At 41.8% G+C, this 18,256-nt stretch overlaps 1 protein-coding gene across 1 annotated transcript in view; it reads left to right on the top strand.

Annotated features, from left to right (window-relative positions):
* The window catches only part of Dhx40 (DEAH-box helicase 40), a 40,363-nt gene that overhangs the window by 6,883 nt on the left and 15,224 nt on the right, over positions 1-18,256 (top strand). Inside the window, exons 4-12 of the mRNA XM_051158219.1 lie at positions 962-1,081; positions 1,814-2,041; positions 2,460-2,526; positions 4,286-4,417; positions 8,844-8,943; positions 10,491-10,577; positions 10,709-10,891; positions 12,878-12,958; positions 14,849-15,006. Of these exons, the coding sequence (XP_051014176.1) occupies positions 962-1,081; positions 1,814-2,041; positions 2,460-2,526; positions 4,286-4,417; positions 8,844-8,943; positions 10,491-10,577; positions 10,709-10,891; positions 12,878-12,958; positions 14,849-15,006 (1,156 nt within the window). The remainder of the gene's footprint in view (positions 1-961; positions 1,082-1,813; positions 2,042-2,459; positions 2,527-4,285; positions 4,418-8,843; positions 8,944-10,490; positions 10,578-10,708; positions 10,892-12,877; positions 12,959-14,848; positions 15,007-18,256) is intronic.

Below are 18,256 nucleotides of genomic sequence, written 5' to 3'. Positions count from 1 at the left end.
GGAGACCAAGGCAGGAACCTAGATGCAGAGACAGCAAAGGCCATGGAGTGTTGTTGACTGGCTGGCTTTCCATGGCCTCCTCAGTTTGCTTCTCCTACATCTACCTAGGACCAGCTGTTCCAGGAGGGCACTGCCCACCATCAGTCACTAATCAAGAAAATGCCCGAAGACATGCCCAGAGGCTAATCTTTGGAGACAGTTTCTCAGTCACCTCTTTTTAGGTGACTATAGTCAGTGGAAAACGTGACAACTTAATAAGCAAGTCAGCAAAGCTTTTTTTTTTTTTTTCCTTCCCCTTTGAGACAGGGTCTTTCTGTGTAGTCTTGGCTCTTCTGGACTCACTCTGTAGACCAGGCTGGCCTCGAACTCATAGTGATCTTCCTGCCTCTGCCTCCACACCCTGCTTGTCCACAGAGCTTTTTATTTCAGTTTGCCCTGCTGGGAACAGAACCTAGGACTTGTGCATGCAGTGAGTGCAAGCACCCTGCCACTGAAGTGCACTCCCCTCTTTGGTTTGTAAGTGTTTGTCTTGCCACATTCCACACACCCCTGTTTCTCCTTATTGCTGACTCCTTGCTTTATCTCAAGACACTCCATTGCTTCCTGTCTGTATAGGGGACATGTTTTATAGTTAATCAGCCATCGTTGTTACAGTTTTATTTATTTATTTATTTGTTTATTTATTTAATTTTTTGAGACAGGGTTTCTCTATGCTATTTTGTCTGTCCTGGACTCACTTTGTAGACCAGGCTGGCCTTGAACTCACAGCGATCCGCCTGCCTCTGCCACCTGAGTGCAGGGATTAAAGGCGTGCGCCACCACGCCCAGCTCTGACAGTTTTATGTTTTCTTTTATATGGATCTTGATGGTTTGGTCTGTGTATTTGGGGGTGGAGAAGTAGTTGAATCATAAGGAAGTGTTGTGATGCTGTAAGTTGATGTACTCTGCTTCCTAACATCAGGAAACAGCAATCAAATACATGACCGATGGATGTTTACTTAAACATATTCTGGGAGATCCAAATCTTAGCAAGTTCAGTGTCATTATTTTGGATGAAGCCCATGAAAGAACTTTAACTACAGTGAGTATTTTAATTTTTTTTTTTTTTTAATTAACAAGAAGTTCATTTGTAATCCCAGCACTTGGAAGCAGAGGCAGTCGGATCCCTGTGAGTTCGAGGCCAGCCTGGTCTACAAAGTGAGTCTAGGACAGCCAAGGCTACACAGAGAAACCCTCTCTCGAAAAACCAAACCAAACAAAACCGAAAAAAACATACCTAGTTCCAGACTAGCTCCAGGCTACTTGAAATTCTGTCTCAAAATAAATATTCCTAGCACTCAGGACACAGAGACAGGCTTATCTCTGTGAGCCGAAGGCCATCCTGGCCTGATTAGTGAGTTCTAGATCTACACAGTGAGACTGGGCTTCAAAGAAAGAAAGACAGACAGACAGAGAGAGGGGAGGGGGAGGAGAGAGGAAGGAAGAAAGGAAGGTAGGCGGGTAGGAGGGTAGGCGGGTAGGCGGATGATAGAACAAGTAAATGCAATAGGCCGGGCGTGGTGGCACACACCTTTAATCCCAGCACTCAGGAGGCAGAGGCAGGTGGATCACTGTGAGTTCGAGGCCAGCCTGGTCTACAAAGTGAGTCCAGGACAGCCAAGGCTAAAAACCAAACCAAACCAAAAAAAAAAAAAAAAAAAAAACCAACAAAAACAACCCCCAAAAAACCAACCAACCAAACAAACAAACAAAAAACCAAGTAAATGAAACAATAAACTACTAGCATTTGTGGCTTACTAGCTTTTCCTTTCAGGACATCTTATTTGGTTTACTGAAGAAGCTGTTTCAGGATAAGTCTCCTAACAGGAAAGAGCATTTAAAGGTGGTGGTGATGTCAGCAACTATGGAGCTAGCCAAGCTCTCTGCGTTCTTTGGAAATTGCCCCATATTTGATATACCTGGAAGGCTCTATCCAGTCAGAGAGAAATTCTGCAATTTGATTGGCCCAAGAGACAGAGAAAATACGGCGTATATTCAAGCGGTATTACTTGGCAATCTTCTTTTGTCTTTTGTGTGTGAGATTTTATTTACTTAGGCAATTTGGTAATTTGTTATGTTTTATAAATTTCCTTTATTATTGTGTGTGTATGATGTGTTGGGGGTATTCACATCTGCCATGGTGTGCATATGGAGGTTACATGACACCTCTGCAGAAGTTACTGTCTCTATCTGCCTTTATGTGGGTTCTAGAGATTAAACTGGGATCATGAACCTTACCCATTGAGCCACCTGGCTGGCCTTATTTGTTATATTTTATCAGTAGACTTCATGAATGCTAGGACTTTTTAGGGAGCCTTGATTGAATTTTTTTGTGTGGAGCAAGGGGATATAGTAGTGAAGGAATAAATTTTTATACCAGCATAACATTATTGTGGTTTTTGTTTGCTTGCTTGCTTTAGATTGTGAAAGTGACCATGGATATTCATTTGAATGAAATGGCTGGAGACATCTTAGTTTTTCTGACTGGTGAGCATACCCGACTAAGTTTTATAATCTCTATTATTTTTAATGGAGTGGTGTTGTGGTGGATGCTGCTAACCTTAGGACTGTGGTGACGGAGGCAGGAGGAGCAGTGCAAGTTCAAGGATAGATAGGGCTACATAGCTGGGACTATGTGATAACCACCTGTTCAAAAACAAAGAACAACAGGGCTGGAGAGATGGCTCAGAGGTTAAGGGCACTGACTGCTCTTCCAAAGGTCCTGAGTTCAATTCCCAGCAACCACATGGTGGCTCACAACCATCTATAATGAGATCTGGTGCCCTCTTCTGTCATGCAAGTGTACATGCAGACAGAACACTGTACACATAAATACATAAATCTTTTTTTTTAAAGGAACAACAAAAATCCCCTCAATATTTCAATGAATAAATAAGTAAATAAAATGATTTTGTGGTTTTTGAGACAGAAATCTTTGTTGACTCATTGCCCAGGCAATATGTTGTGAGAGCAGGAGCACACTGCTGTGCCTGGTCAATGTCTTTCTTTTATATTCAGGAAATACGGCACCAGAATAGACTGCTACTTCTCCTGGGAGGTGTGGACTCTTCTCAACTGTTGCCTTCTCTTTTGGTGATTCTCTGTTAGGTAACAGGGACACAGAGTGTCAGGATCACCAGTAAATACATGTGAACTACACTACCCTTTCACGGAAAGAAGTTAACTCTGGAAACTGGGTTGTTGTTTGTTTGTTTTGTTGTCCACTGTACATAGTACTCTAACTTGGCTAAGTAATCCTTACACTGAATAGTTAATTCTGTTATTCACATCTCAACTGTCATTTCTTGAAGTGGTGAGATGACACCCTGTTGATAAGGTATGGAATTTATGCATTGCAGACAAGCCTGTAGCAGCTTGTGTGTGACAAAATTAGAACAGTTAAATTCAAGAGTAGTGTAACTTGGTTTTTGGTTTTGTGGGGGTTTTGTGTGTGTGTGTGTGTGTGTGTGTGGTTTTGTTGTTTTTGTTTTTCAAGACAAGGTTTCTCTGTGTAGCCCTGGCTATCCTGGGCTGGGCTTACTTTGTAGACCAGGCTGGCCTTGAACTCACAGCAATCCGATTGCCTCTGCCTCCCCGAGTGCTGGGATTAAAGGCGTGCGCCACCATGCCCAGCTGAGTAGTGTAACTTTTTAACTAGCTGCATCCTAGCAGAAATAAGTCATTATATTGCTGATGTCCTACTCTGCCTTGCACTAATATCTGAAGTGAGACATTTAAAACTATCTCTTTGGTGCGCACACCTTTAATCCCAGCACCCCGGGAGGCAGAGGCAGGTGGATCTCTGTGAATTTGAGGCCAGCCTAGTCTACAAAGCAAGTACTACACAGAGAAACCCTCTTTCGAAAAACCAACATAAAACAAAAAAAGATCTCTTTGCCTTTTGGAAGCTGTTAGTTTTTGAAATGTACCTGGATTCAGTATTTCCTGTACTAGTTTCCTTTGTGTGTGAGCAATCTAGTCCTCCTGAAATTCGGGGTTAGCAGCATGAAAGGCTTAAAAATGACAAACACTTCTGTCCCTGTAGAAATCAAAAACATACTTCTGTTTAAATCTTGTCGTTGAGATTGGGCATGTCCTACATGATGTTTTTCTTTAGATCAAAAAAAAAAAAAAAAAAAAAAAAAAAAAGACTTAGAATGACCTTAAACTAATTTTAAATTAGCCTTTAAAATAATCATTAGCATTTGCAGTTCAATTCCTAAAGTTTCCTAACTTCTCCTTTCAGGCCAGTTTGAAATAGAGAAGAGTTGTGAGCTGCTTTTTCAGATGGCGGAGTCTGTCGATTACGACTATGACGTGCAGGACACCACGCTAGATGGCCTGTTGATACTGCCGTGTTACGGCTCTATGACAACAGGTAATTCCTTATGAGGAAAGAAAAGGTGCCTGGCTTGTTGGTTTGGTTTGTTGTTGTTGTTTCAACACAGGGTTTCTCTGTGTAGCCCTTGCTGTCCCAGACTCACTTTGTAGACCAGGCTTGCCTCCGACTCGCAGAGATCTCTTGCCTCTGCCTCCTGAGTGCTGGGATTAAAGGCCTACAACATCATGCCCAGCTGACATAGCTGGCTTTTAAAGAGTTAAAAACCAATTTAATTATTTTTATTTAATTTTTTAAATTTTAATTTAACTTTTTTATTCATGTGTTCCTGTGTGTGTCATTGTGAATATGCATACAAGCTTCTGGGGACCAGCCAGACCAGCATACCTTAGTACCATAGATATAGGCAGTTGAAAGTTGCTTGATGTGGGTGCTGGGAACCAAACTCTGGTCCCTTAAGAGCAGCAAGAGCTGTTGACCTCTGAGCCATCTCAAGACCACTTTTACAATGTTTTTATTGAATTAGTATGTGTGTGTGTATATATCTTTCTCTATACACACACGAGCACGTGCGCGCGCGCGCACACACACACACACACTCACATCTTCAGTCAAAAAAATTGACAAACCGATTTCAGTTTTGTAACTCCCAAGTCTTAACCCAAATCATGAAGCAAAATGTTAAAAGCTCCATAGCCTCTCAAGAACACTGATTTTGTTTAAGGTTCTTTTTGTGGTAACTTCTGAGAACCTTGCATCTCCTTCTTAGTGCTTTGAGAGTGGATTGTGTGCTCTTTCAACAGATCAAAATTCCTTGTGGGGATTTTCTGAAATGAGGGCTACAGTCTCTATTTATTTGCCACTGCTTTAAAATTTATATAGGATTTATAGATAAGTCACGCTTGTTGTGGTAGCGCACGCCTTTAATCCCAATACTGGGGAGGCAGATCTCTGTGAGTTCGAGGCCAGCCTGGTCTACAAAGATAGTCTAGGACAGCCAGGTCTGTACAGAGTACAGCTGTCTCAAGAACAAAAACAGACAGATGTGTCTTACATTGAGCAGGATGGACTTTCTTTCCCTAGTAAGTAGCTATATATTGGCCTGCTTTCCAAGAATGAACATGTAGTTGCGGTGTGTGTGTGTGTGTGTAGCCAGGTGGTGGTGCATGCTTTTAATCCCAGCACTTAGGGAGGCGGATCTCTATGAGTTTTAAGCCAGCCTGATCTACAGAGTAAGTTCCAGGACAGCCAGAGCTATACAGAGAACCCTCTCAAAAAAAAATTGTTCTGTAAAACTTTTATTACTGGGTTTGATTTATAAAACTAAATTGTTGTTGTGGCTGGAGAGATAGCTCAGTGGTTAAGAGCTCTGATTGCTTTTGCAGGGGACCCTGGTTTAATTCCTAGCACCACATGGTGGCTCCTAACTGTATGTAGCTAGAGAGTCAAAGCCTATTTTTGGCCTCCTGAAGTACTTAGACCTTCATGCAGGCAAAATACCCATATATATACAAAATAGTAATAACAAGTTGGGTTTTTTTGTTGTTTATTTGTTTTTCGAGACAGAGTTTCTCTGTGTAGCCTTGGCTGTCCTGGACTCACTTTGTAGACCAGGCTGGCCTCGAACTCACAGTGATCCGCCTGTCTCTGCCTCCTGAGTGCTGGGATTAAAGGCGTGCGCCACCACGCCCGGCCTTACAGATAATTCTTAAGGTTCTTACTGTTTTCTGGACTTTAGTAATTTTTTTGTAACTAATAAATTCAGAATACAAGGTGAAAAGCCAAGTGTGCTGTATGCCTGATCCCTGACTACTCATTCTGAGGCTGTTGCTAGCTCTTCTTCCCCAACTTTGTTTCCCTTGCTGAAATGAGACTGTTTCGCCTTCCTTCCTTCCTTCCTTCCTTTCTTTTTCTTTTTTCTTTCTGATACAGGGTTTCTCTGTGTAGTCTTGGCTGTCATTGACTCACTTTGTAAACCAAACTGATCTTGAACTCACAGCAACCCACCTGCCTCTGCCTCACTGAGTGCAAGAGGCTGTTTCTTAAGGTTTTAGTTTTAAGTTGCTGTTTTCTTAACAGTCTTTGTTCTGGAGAGGTCTCGGGCTCACTTGCCATCTCTGTGACTGACTCTTGACAGTCATTTCTAGTTCTCTCTCTCTGGCCCCTGAGCTAAAGTCTGTTGGGAGTTGTGAGTCAGCTTTCTAACTGGTTCATTCACCATCCTGGATCTTACAGCCCAAGGAAATAGCAGCCTATAGAGATGTTCCTTTACCAAGTTATGTCTTCTTTTCTAACCATTGCTAGAGTTGGACGCTCTGTCTCTCTGTGTATGCTCGTGTGTGTGTGTGTGTGTGTGTGCGCGCGTGTGTGCGCGTGCGTGCGCACGTGCGTATGTATGTATGTATGTATGTATATGAGCTGTTCTGTGGTCTGCTAATTCATTTTCCCTGATTTAATTTGCCGTCCAGCTCCAGTGGTAAACATACTTTGCAGAACAATACTTCTGGACCCACTGTGACTACTGACTGTGTTCAGCTTTATTTCCATGTATGTGCAGTTTTCTATGTCGATGCGTATATCTATATGATAGAGCTGTATGGCTACCATCGGAAGTTTTGGGGTTTTGTTGTTGTTGGTTTTTGTTGTTGTTTTGTTTGGGTACTATCATGGGTAAGCTGTCGGTGACCCATTATGAGCATAATAGTTATTATGGTGGCTTGTAGGAGGGCAAAGAGGCATTCAGGTGAAAGTGATGCAGAGCTGAGTGATATGCTGGGCAGGCAGGTAGGAAGAGAGAGTGCCTGGATCCTCTCCCCCTTTTCACAATTTTCCTTAAAGATTTATCTTTATTATTTTTTAAGTATGCATTTGTGTGTCTCTGTTTGGGTATGTCCACATGACTGCAGGTGCCTACAGGGGCATTGTGTCCACCTAGACCAGGAATTACAGGCAGTTTATAGTGAGCTGACAGAGATGGGTGTTTGGGACCAAACTAGGATCCTCTGCAAGAGCAGTCTGTGCTCTCAAAATATGAGCCATCTCTGCAGCCCATGGGTTCTTTCAGCTTCTTTTCAGTCTGATTAATGTACCACTGTACCTCTTGTCTTTGTTGTTGTTACTGTGGGTGTTGGAGATACCTTTATAACTTTTATATCTTTGTGTTGTCATGGTTTGGTGACATAAATGTCACCAAGAAAGGAAAAAGGTTTCTTGGTTGCAGCTTATAGAAAAGAATTTTAACAGTGACCATTAGCTGTGTTAATGAATAGGTAAAGTTAATGAGTATTTATAGTGAGACAGGGTCTTACTATGTATCCTAGGCTGGCCTTGAGCTTGATTTCTTCTGACAGCCTCCTGAGTATTGGATTTATAGGTGTGAAATACCACATCAAGGTGGATATTTTCTTTTCACTCTTTGTGTGTGTGTTAGCCATGATATTGTCTATTAATATCTTAGCCAGGCATGGTGACGCACACCTTTAATCCCAGCACTCGGGAGGCAGAGGCAGGCTGATCACTGTGAGTTCGAGGCCAGCCTGGTCTACAAAACAAGTTCAGGGCAGCCAAGGCTACACAGAGAAACCCTGTCTCCAGAACCTCCCAAAAAGGAATATCTTTAAAATTTCTTCCCAGTTGAGACATCTAAAAATTTTGTCTGTCAAGTGTGGACAGTTGCTCATGTAATCCCTTCTAAGGTTATATGAGCTGGCTCTTTGGCCTGGATTGCGTCTACTTACTCCCTCACTGTAGGAGATATTTTTATAATTATGTGTAAGTGTGTGTGTGTGTGTGTGTGTGTGTGTGTGTGTGTGTATGAATGCAGATGCATGAGGAATCCAGAAGAGGGTGTCAGATCCTTTGAGCTGGAGGTACAGGCTGTTGTGAGTCACCCATGTAGACTCTGGGAACTGATAAGGGTGCTGGGATTCAAACTCAAAGGTTCTCTGAAAGAGTATCAAGTTCTCTTAAACTCTGAGTCATCTCTCCAGCTTGGATTTACAAATCTTAAAAGTGAAACAGGAAGATACAGCTTTAGTTTTTGTTATTACAGTTTATATTCCAGATTACTTAAGAGGAGATAAGCTGGCTGTAGTGGCACACACCTTTAAATCCAGCACTCAGGAGAGGCAGAGGTCAGCAGATGGCTGGGTTTGAGGCCAGCCTGGTCTATAAAGAGAGTTACCGGATTCCAGGACGTCAAGATGGCTAAGGCTACACAGAAGAGAAAGAGGAGGAGGAGGGGATAGGGAGAGGAGGGAGGGGGAGGAGGGGAGAGGAAGGAGGGAGGGATGAAACTTGTAAGCCACCATGTGGTTGCTGGGAATTGAACTCAGGATCTTTGGATGAGCAGCCAGTGTTCTTAACTGATTGCTAAAAATACAACTTGTAATGAAATGAGTTCTTTTAAAGCTTGATGTTGACAAGAGCTTGCTATAACTAGCATTTCCCCCTCTGTATGTTTTAGATCAACAGAGGAGAATATTTTTGCCACCTCCACCGGGAATTAGAAAATGTGTCATATCCACCAACATTTCTGCAACATCTTTGACAATAGATGGGATCAGGTACAACTTTTAAAAATCTCTTATTTATTTGTGTGTCAGATGACATCTTGAGGGAGCTGGTTCTTGCCTTCTACGCTGTAGGTACTGAATATTAAATTGAGGTGGCCAGACTTTCATACAAGTGCCTTTACCTACTGAGCTGTCTTTTTGTTTTTTTGTTTTGTTTTGGTTTTTTACGAGACAGGGTTTCTCTTGTAGTCCTGGCAGTCCCGGACTTGCTTTGTAGACCAGGCTGGCCCCAAACTCACAGAGATCCACCTGCCTCTGCCATCTTTCTTACTACTTCATTTCGTACCCATTCTTTTGACCTGGGGAGAGTTGGGGGTAGGAGGGTAGTTCCTGCAAAGAAAAGAGAAACTGTGGTTGGGACATCTCTGTGACAAGCTGGAGACCTAAATCAGGATAGGCTTTTGGGAAGATAAGAGGGGGACTCTAGCTGACTCTCCTAGTAGCAGAGATCATGGAGACTGAAAAGGAGATCCCCTAACTAGATAAGACTCCTAGTGGAGGGAGGGGAACACCAACTCACTCACAAACATTTTGACCCAAAAAATCACCCTGCCTACAAGATGTTCAGGGATGCAGATAGAGCAAAGATTGAGGGAATATCCAACTAATGCCTGGCCCAACCCAAGACCCACTCCATGGGAGACAGCCAGCCCCTCACACATCTCTGCTATGCTTGCAGACAGGAGCCTAGCAGAGTTGCCCTTTGAGAGGCTTCATCTAGCAGTGGTTCAAAACATTGAGTAAAGCGTAGAGAGCCAGTTTTTCAGTCCCTAGTCAGTTAGGTTTGAATGAACGGTTTGGTGGATTTTTACCTTCTTGGCCATTGTCATTACTTCTGGTATGAATACTCATCTACATGTTTGTATGTTTGTTTCAGTACTTTTGGGTGTATACTTGGGAATGAAATCTCTAGATCATATGGTAATTCCATGATAGCTTTTTGGAAGAATGGCCAAAATGTTTCCTCATTACCACCATTACTTTGTGAGGACTTTACTTTACCATCAACTATGTATGAGGAATCCATTTCTTGAATTTCAGCTTTCTTTTTTTTTACACTTATCTGTGTGTGTGTGTGCGCGCGCGTGCGCGCGTGCACATGGAGGTCAGCGGGCCGCTTGTGTGAGGTAGTTCTTGTCTTATGCCATCCTGGCTCCAAAGATGGAACTCAGGTCATCAGGCTTTTGGCACGTGCTTTGACTCTCTAAGGCAAGTCACCAAGCTGACATTGAAGTTCTATATTTGACACAAGTAATGCAGTCAGTGAGGCAGAAAGGGAGAGTGTAAAGTGGTTAAATTAACAAGCATGGAGGCTGGAGATAGCTTGGTGGCTGCATCTCTAGAGGACCTGGGTTTCATTTTCAGCACCTACTTGGTGGCTCATAAACTGGTGGCTACCTTTTTGCCTTTGTGGGCAATAGACATACATGTGGTGCATAGTAATACTTCTGGAAAAACAGCCGTACACATAAAATAGAAGCAAAAACTCATACGTCTCCCTTAGTTTCTAGGCATTTAACTTGCTTTCATTCTTTCAGATATGTGGTGGATGGAGGCTTTGTGAAGCAATTAAATCACAACCCCAGATTAGGCTTGGACATCCTGGAGGTGGTTCCTATTTCAAAGTAAGTCTCTGTACCAAGCTTTTCAATTCAATAAGGCTGGTTAGAATATCTGGACTTGGTTTGAATGTTGGGAGTAAAGTATTTGTCAAACTCACAAAGCATTTGGGGACTGTTTTTGTTTTCTTTTGTAGAAGTGAAGCACTGCAGCGAAGTGGCAGAGCTGGCAGGACTGCCTCAGGAAAATGCTTTCGGATTTATAGTAAAGATTTTTGGAACCAGTGTATGCCTGATCATGTGATCCCAGAGATTAAGAGAACTAGTTTGACGTCTGTAGTTTTGACATTAAAGTGCCTTGCCATACATGATGTCATAAGGTATGTGAGCAACTTCAAAAGAAATATGGCTATAACGAAAGAGGCCAGGTTATTTCTCAGAAATTGTTTTGTACCATTTGACTGGGAATTGAGACTAACCTATTTCCAGGGCTCGTTTTCATGTTGCTTGCTTTCCAAATAAACCAGAAATTTTAATTCACCTAAAATAAAATTTAGTTATTTTAGCCATTTAAAAATATACAGTTCAAAGCCGGGCGTGGTGGCGCACGCCTTTAATCCCAGCACTCGGGAGGCAGAGGCAGGCGGATCGCTGTGAGTTCGAGGCCAGCCTGGTCTAAAAAGTTAGTCCAGGAAAGCCAAGGCTACACAGAGAAACCCTGTCTCGAAAAACAAAAAAACAAACAAACAAAAATATACAGTTCAAATTGTTAGTAGATTCAGAATGTCATGTGACCATTAGCACTTTCAAATTTCAGAACATTTTTATTAGCTTCAAACTGCTATAATTTAAGATTGAGGAATCTGCCAGGTGCATACCTTTAATCCCAGCACTCAGGAGGCAGAGGCAGAGGCAGAGGCAGGCAGATATCTGAAGGTTTGGGGCCAGCCTGGTCTACACAGTGAGTTTAAGACAGCCAGGGCTGTTATACAGAGAAACCCTGCTTGAAAACAAACAAACAAAAAAACCAAAAAAACAAAACAAAGCAAAAAAAGGTAGAGGAATCCAGTAAACAGTGTTAAACTACTATTTGCCTTCAAGATTTTTGAAATTTTTATTTCAAAGCTTGCATCACTTTATTGAAATTTGATTCTTTCCTCGTGCTTAGTTTTGGTTGTGAGCTAGTCCTTAACAGCTAAGCCATCTCTCTAGTCCCCCCTTTGCTCATATTTAAACCTTACCTTAATCAAGGCCTTTATGCTTAATGTTTATTTAGATAACTTTAGTGATCACTATTTTTTATTTTGTTTTGAGTTTGAGGCCATTCTGCTCTACGAAGTGAGCCTAGGAGAGCAAAGGCTACACAGAGAAATCCTGTCTTGAGGGGGGAGGGGAGAGACCAAAAAGGAAAGAAAAGAAAGAAAAAGAAACAAATCAGGAGTAATCTTAGTGTGGTAGCACTTTATCCTCTGAGCCATTTCCCTTATAATTAAAAATAAGAGGGTTGGGGTGCCAGACATGGTGGTGTAGGCCTTTAATTTCACTTCTTGGGAGGCAGAAGTAGGCAGTTCTCTGTGAAGTCAAGGCCAGCTCTCAGTTATTACTATTAGATAATTTGACATTTGTTTCTACTTTCAGTAGGCTTTTTCTCTTTATTTAGACTGTGTGTGCACACAGGCACATGTGTACCGTGGTGCACATGTGGTGGGCAGAAGACAGTTTGTAGCAGTCACTTCTCTTCTCCCCCCCATGTGGCCTTGGAAGCAGAATCTCAGTGTGACAGTAGAGTGTATCGTCAGGCTCAATGGCAAACACCCTGACTCACTGGTCCATCTTGGTGGCTCTCGCCTCTATTTTGTAAAAATTAAGTAAAAACAGTTTTGCCTTCAGAAGAGAGGAGAGAGTAGTTGGCTACAAAGCATGAGTCAGTATTAAAATAAGAGGGTTGATGAAAGTGTTCCGGGAGAGTAAAAAGATGTGTTTGAGTGAGAGGAATGCGATTGAGAAAAAGGAAAAGTTTTCCTCTTTTTGAATGCTGATCATGTGATAAAATGTTTTCAAGGAGAGGAAGACTTGAAAAATTAAGCTGGGGCTGAATGTGGTGGTGCACAACTTTAATCCAGCACTTGGGAGGCAGAAGCAGGCAACTCTTAAAAGAGGAGGCCAGCCTGGTCTACAAAGTGAGTCCAGGACAGTCAAGACCACACAGAGAGACTCTGTCTCGGTAGTGGGGGGCGGTGGGGTGGGAGGGAGAAAAGGAAAAGAAAGAAAGAAAATAAGTGAAGTGTAGAAATGAACTTTTAACGGAAGTTTCTATCAAGGGTGTTTTTAATCCTGACTTTCTCCTATCTCATTTAAATACACAGGTTTCCATATTTGGACCCACCTAACGAGAGACTTATTTTGGAAGCACTTAAACAGCTTTACCAGTGTGATGCTATTGACAGGTAAAAAATACAATCCAAATACACTGTTAGTGTTTTTGTTTGTAGCTGTGGGGCTCAGGTTGGCCTGACACACACCACGCCGCCCACGCCCCCACGCCGCCCACGCCCCCACGCTGGCCTTGAGCTTACAGTCCTCCTGCTTCAGCTTCTCAGTGCTGAAATCACAGCTGTGAGCAGTGGCTCCGGGCTTGTCGACTTTGTTTTGTTTTGTTTTTTGTTTTTTGTTTGAGACAGAGTTTCTCTGTGTAGCCTTGGCTGTCCTGGACTTACTTTGTAGACCAGGCTGGCCTTGTCTCACAGCAATCCACCTGCTTCTGCCTCCCAAGTGCTGTTGATTTGTTTCTTTGTTTTGTTTTTTAGATTTATTTATTTTATGTATATCAGTACACTGTCTTCATGCACACCAGAAGAGGGCACCAGATTCATGTTAGATGGTTGTGAGCCACCAGGTGGTTGCTGGGAATTGAACTCAAGACCTCTGGAAGAGCAGCCAGTACTCTTAACCTCTGAGCCATCTCTCTAGCCCTGTTGATTTGTTTTTAAAGAAAGGTTCTAAGTCTTTTTAACAGTAGAAAGCAATTTATTTCATTGTGAATGAATTGTTTTACATAAAATTAAAATCTATTCTCGGTCTTTGTTTACCACAGCTCTTACTTAAACACTGTACTATAAAGACATCTTCTTATACTAGACACAAGAGTGCATGCCTGTAATCTGTAATCTCAGTACCTGGGAGGCTGAGGCTAACAGTATGACATTTGAAGCCAGCCTGAGAGGCTCCCTCCCCCAGTCCCCCCAATCCTCTAAAACAACCAAAAAGTTCAGTAAAAAAGGAGAAATGAATTTTTTGTTGTTGTTGCTCTTTTGTTTTTAGAGACAGGGTTTCTCTGTGTAGCCATGGCTGTCCTAGACTTGCTTTGTAGACCATGCTGGCCTCGAACTCACAGAGATCTGCCTGCCTCTGCCTCCGGAGTGCTGGGATTAAAGGCGTGTGCCACCATGCCTAGCATGAAACATTAAAAAAAAAAAAAAAAAAAAAAAGCCAAACTAGGGCTGGAGAGATGGCTCAGCTGTTAAAGGGTAGGCTCATAACCTGGAAAAAAAAAGGCCAACCTAAAGCAGCCCTTTCATTTTTATTCAGTGTGGTTTCAGCTAATAAGTGATTATGAATGCCATTTCAGTACCAAGTATTATTCTAGCTACATAAAAATGCTAAGAGCACCAGACTCTTTGTTGTCATGATTGTGTGTTGAGGGAGGTTTGATAATTGTTACTCCGGCATTTCTTGAAGGATGTCTCTGTGCTCTGTTGAATGTTTATAGCTTTTGTGCGACAGTCTTCTATCTCATTGAGTAGTGTTTTGGAAGTTTTTAAGACTTCTGACTTGGTGAGATGGCTCAGCTGGCAAAAGTTGCCTGCTGCCAAATCTGACAACCTGAATTTGGTCACTGGGACCCATGTGGTAGAAGAGGAGAACCATTTCCCTGCACATTGTCCCCATGTGTGCTGTTTCATGTGCGTGTGCATTCATTAATTAGAGAAATAAAATGCAACAAGAGTGGGGGGTGGAATAAGACTTCTGACAGCAGAGGATTTATCTTTTTGGATTTGTAAAGTTTTAAAATCTTATTTATTTTTTTTTAATTTTGATTTTTGTTGTTGTTGTTTGTTTGTTTTTTGAGACAGGGTTTTGTATCCTGGATCACAGGTGTAGGTCGTCACCACCCAGCCCTTTTGTTGTTCTTATCAGTGACCATAGTCTTTTATGCTTTGAATTGAATGTCTAGAGATAAGTTGAAGTAATTAAATTATCTTACTAATCTGAATGTTAACATTATATTTGTACTGTCCCATAGTAGAAAGGCCTAAAAACATTCTCTTTCCATTAAGGAGTGGTCATGTGACGAGATTGGGTTTATCCATGGTGGAGTTCCCTCTCCCCCCACATCTGACGTGTGCAGTGATCAGGGCTGCTTCTCTTGATTGTGAAGATTTGCTGCTTCCAATAGCAGCAATGCTGTCTGTGGAAAATGTCTTCATCAGACCTGGTAAGCGCTTTATCTTATTTTTAAAGATTTTCTTTATATTACATTATTTTATTTGTGTGAGTACAAGCACACATACATGTGTATTCAAGGACACACACACTTCAGAGCATGTGTTTAAGTCAAAACACTTGGAGGGCTTGGTTCTCTTGTTCCACCAATGGGGTCCTGGAAGTCACACTGAGATGTCATGTTTGGTGGCCAGGCCCTTGAATTGCTGAGCCACCTAGTGAATTCACATTAGCAGTGAAGTTTTTGTTTAAAAAAAAAAAAAAAAAATTAAAATTTCAACTGCTAGATGTGGTGAAACATGCCTGAAATGGCAGCTTTCTTGAGGTAGAGGCAGGAGGATCGTGATTCAAGGCCAGACTGGGCACCTAATGTGACCCTGTCTCAAACAAAGAAAATGGTACACCCTCTGTCTCCCTGTGCTCTCATGGACTGTTCTCTTTCTCGTTCGCTCTCTCTCTCTCTCTCTTTCCCTTCTCTCCTCTCTCTCTCTCTCTCTCTCTCTCTCTCTCTCTCTTTGGATTTTTTTGAGACAGGGTTTCTCTGTGTAACCTTGGTTGTCCTGGACTCACTTTGTAGACCAGGCTGGCCTCGAACTCATAGTTATTTCTGCCTCCCTCTGCTTCCCGAGTGCTGGGATTACAGGCATGCACCACCACACCCAGCCATAGACTGTTTTCTTTAGAAAAGTTTTACATTTACAGAAAAATGAGAAATAAGTTTAGAAGGTTTCCATCCCCTCAGCCACACATTTCCCCAGTTACTAACGTCTTTTATTTGTAAAGTATGTTTGCTGCTGTTGATGAATCAATATTGATAGATAACTACCTCAAAGGATCAGTCATGTGATTGCATATTCTATAGGGTTTTACACATCCAGTAGCCTGTATCTACCATTACAAACTCATAGAGAATAGTCTACTTGCTTAAACATTACCTATTCTCCATTTATTCCTCTCTACATAAATTTCTTCAGGTTCTCCCTTGGTGTTCAGGTGCACATGAGAGTGTATATGCCCATACACATTGTTACACACGTACACATAAAATAAACCAACCCACTTGACAATTGATCTTATCACTGTTTATAGTTTTACCATTTCCAGAATGCCTTGTCTTTGTGATCATATAATATGTAACATTTTTAGATGGACCTCTTTCCCTTTGCAGTGTGCATGGCTTGGTTTCTTTTTTGTTTTTGTTTGTTTTTGGGGGGGCGGTGTATGGCATGGTAGCTCATTTCTTTTTTACCACTAAATTGTATTCCATTCTGTTATATAGAATTTGTTTATCCACTTACTAAAGAGAATGGTTACTTTTTCATGTTTTGGCTGTTTAAAAAAATGCAGCAAGGGCTGGAGAGATGGCTCAGAGGTTAAGAGCACTGACTGCTCCTCCAGAGGTCCCTGAGTTCAATTCCCAGCAGCCACATGGTGACTTATAACCATCTGTAATGAGATCTAGTGCCCTCTTCTGACATGCAGGTGTACATGCAGGCAGAATACTGTATACATGATAAATAAATCTTTTTTTGTAGAAGTTGCAGCCAGGTGATGGTGGTGCACACCTTTAATCCCAGCACTTGGGAGGCAGAGGCAGGTGGATCTGTCTCTGAGTTCAAGGACAGCCAGGGCTATATAAAGAAACCTTGTCTGGAAAAACCAAAGGGAAAAAAATATTGCAATAATATCTAACCTTGTCTGTCTTGGAACTTACTGTGTTGATGAGACTAGTCTTGGACCCACAGAGATCTGCCTGCCCCTCCCTCCCAGTGCTGAGATTAAAGGTTAAGTATTTTCTTCAAGTCTTTGGCTTATCCTCTCTTTGTTTTGGCATTGCCTTTAGTACACAGAAGATGTTGATTTTAATGAAGCCCAAGATTACTGTTTCCTTTTGTGGATCTTGCTTTTGGTGCTGTGTCAATGAGGTCATTGCTATGCCATAGCCATCTAGATTTTCTCTTAATGTTGTCATATAGTAGTTGGATGTACATTTGTTTCAACATCGTTTGTTCAATATATTGTACTTTCTCCATTGAAATGCCTTTGTTCCTTTGTCAGATGAGTTGGCTGTCCTTGTATGAGCCTTCTTAAGAAGTTAGATAAGGTAATCCCTGACTCTGTTCTTCCTCTTCAACTGTTGTTGGTCTTTTCCTCTCCACATGGACTGCAGAGTCCGTTGAAACCCATAAAATGACTTGGTGGGATTGAGTGACCTAGTAAATCAAGTTAGGAAGAATTGCTATCTTATAGTGTGGAAATCCAAGATGGGGTGTTGGCTCAGCCATTAAAGGCTAGGCTCACAACCAAAAATACAGTGTGGCCATCTAACTACGTACATGAAGTCTGGCTGTTTACTTTAGTCTCCAGTAATTCACAGAGCCTTTAAGGGGCTTACTATAGCTGTGGGACAGGAAACAAAGGGTAAGTAGTTTTATATTTTGTTATCCTTTAACTTAGTTGTTTGGCGTAGGGGGTATATAACATTCCCAGCTGAAAGTTAATTCCCCTTCAGGGTAAAGCTAGATAATAAGGTGAACCTTTGTTCTTTTGTGGTAAATTAGTAATATATTAACTTGTTTTCTTAGAATGAAAAGAACAGTTCAGCCCTTTATCCTTAGAGTATTTTTCTAAGGTTTCTGTGTCCTTACCTATTTTCCTTTTCTTGTTTCTTGGTGTGTCAGTATGAGACAGCTTAACATGTGTTGGCTTTTTTATCTATAGAAATAACTTTTCCATAGGAAGCTACAGAGCAGTCACTATCCCTTGTCAACAGTTAGTGCTTTAGTAGACAGTGCACCTCACTGGCTTTTTCTTTATGCGTATGAGTCTTGGGTCTAGACTACTTTGTCACTGCCATGATTATAATGGTGGGTATATTTTTCTGTAAAGGTACTAGGTTATTGAATCAGTTTGCTGTCTACTCTACCCTAAATAGACCTCAATTTTAACCATCAAAAATTTGATTTGGGGGCCTGAAAGTTGGCTCACTGAGTAGGCACTTGCTGCCAAGTCCGATGTCCTCAGGTTTTATTTTATTTATTTATTTATTTTTTGATTTATTTTTATGTGTATGGGTATTTAGCCTCCATGTATATCTGTGTACCATTTGCTTGCTTGGTACCTGTTGAGGCCAGAAGAGGGCGTTGGATCTGCTGGGACAGGAGTTACAGACAGTTGTGAACTGCCATGTGGCTCTGAGAAGAAGAGTTCTCTTAACTGATGTGCCCTCTCTTTAGTCCTGA

The sequence above is a fragment of the Acomys russatus genome, chromosome 16 (assembly GCF_903995435.1).
Source record: "Acomys russatus chromosome 16, mAcoRus1.1, whole genome shotgun sequence".
Classification (NCBI taxonomy): Eukaryota; Metazoa; Chordata; class Mammalia; order Rodentia; family Muridae; genus Acomys; species Acomys russatus.
Note: the sequence above shows the minus strand (reverse complement) of the source record. Positions and strands in the feature narration are given on the sequence as shown.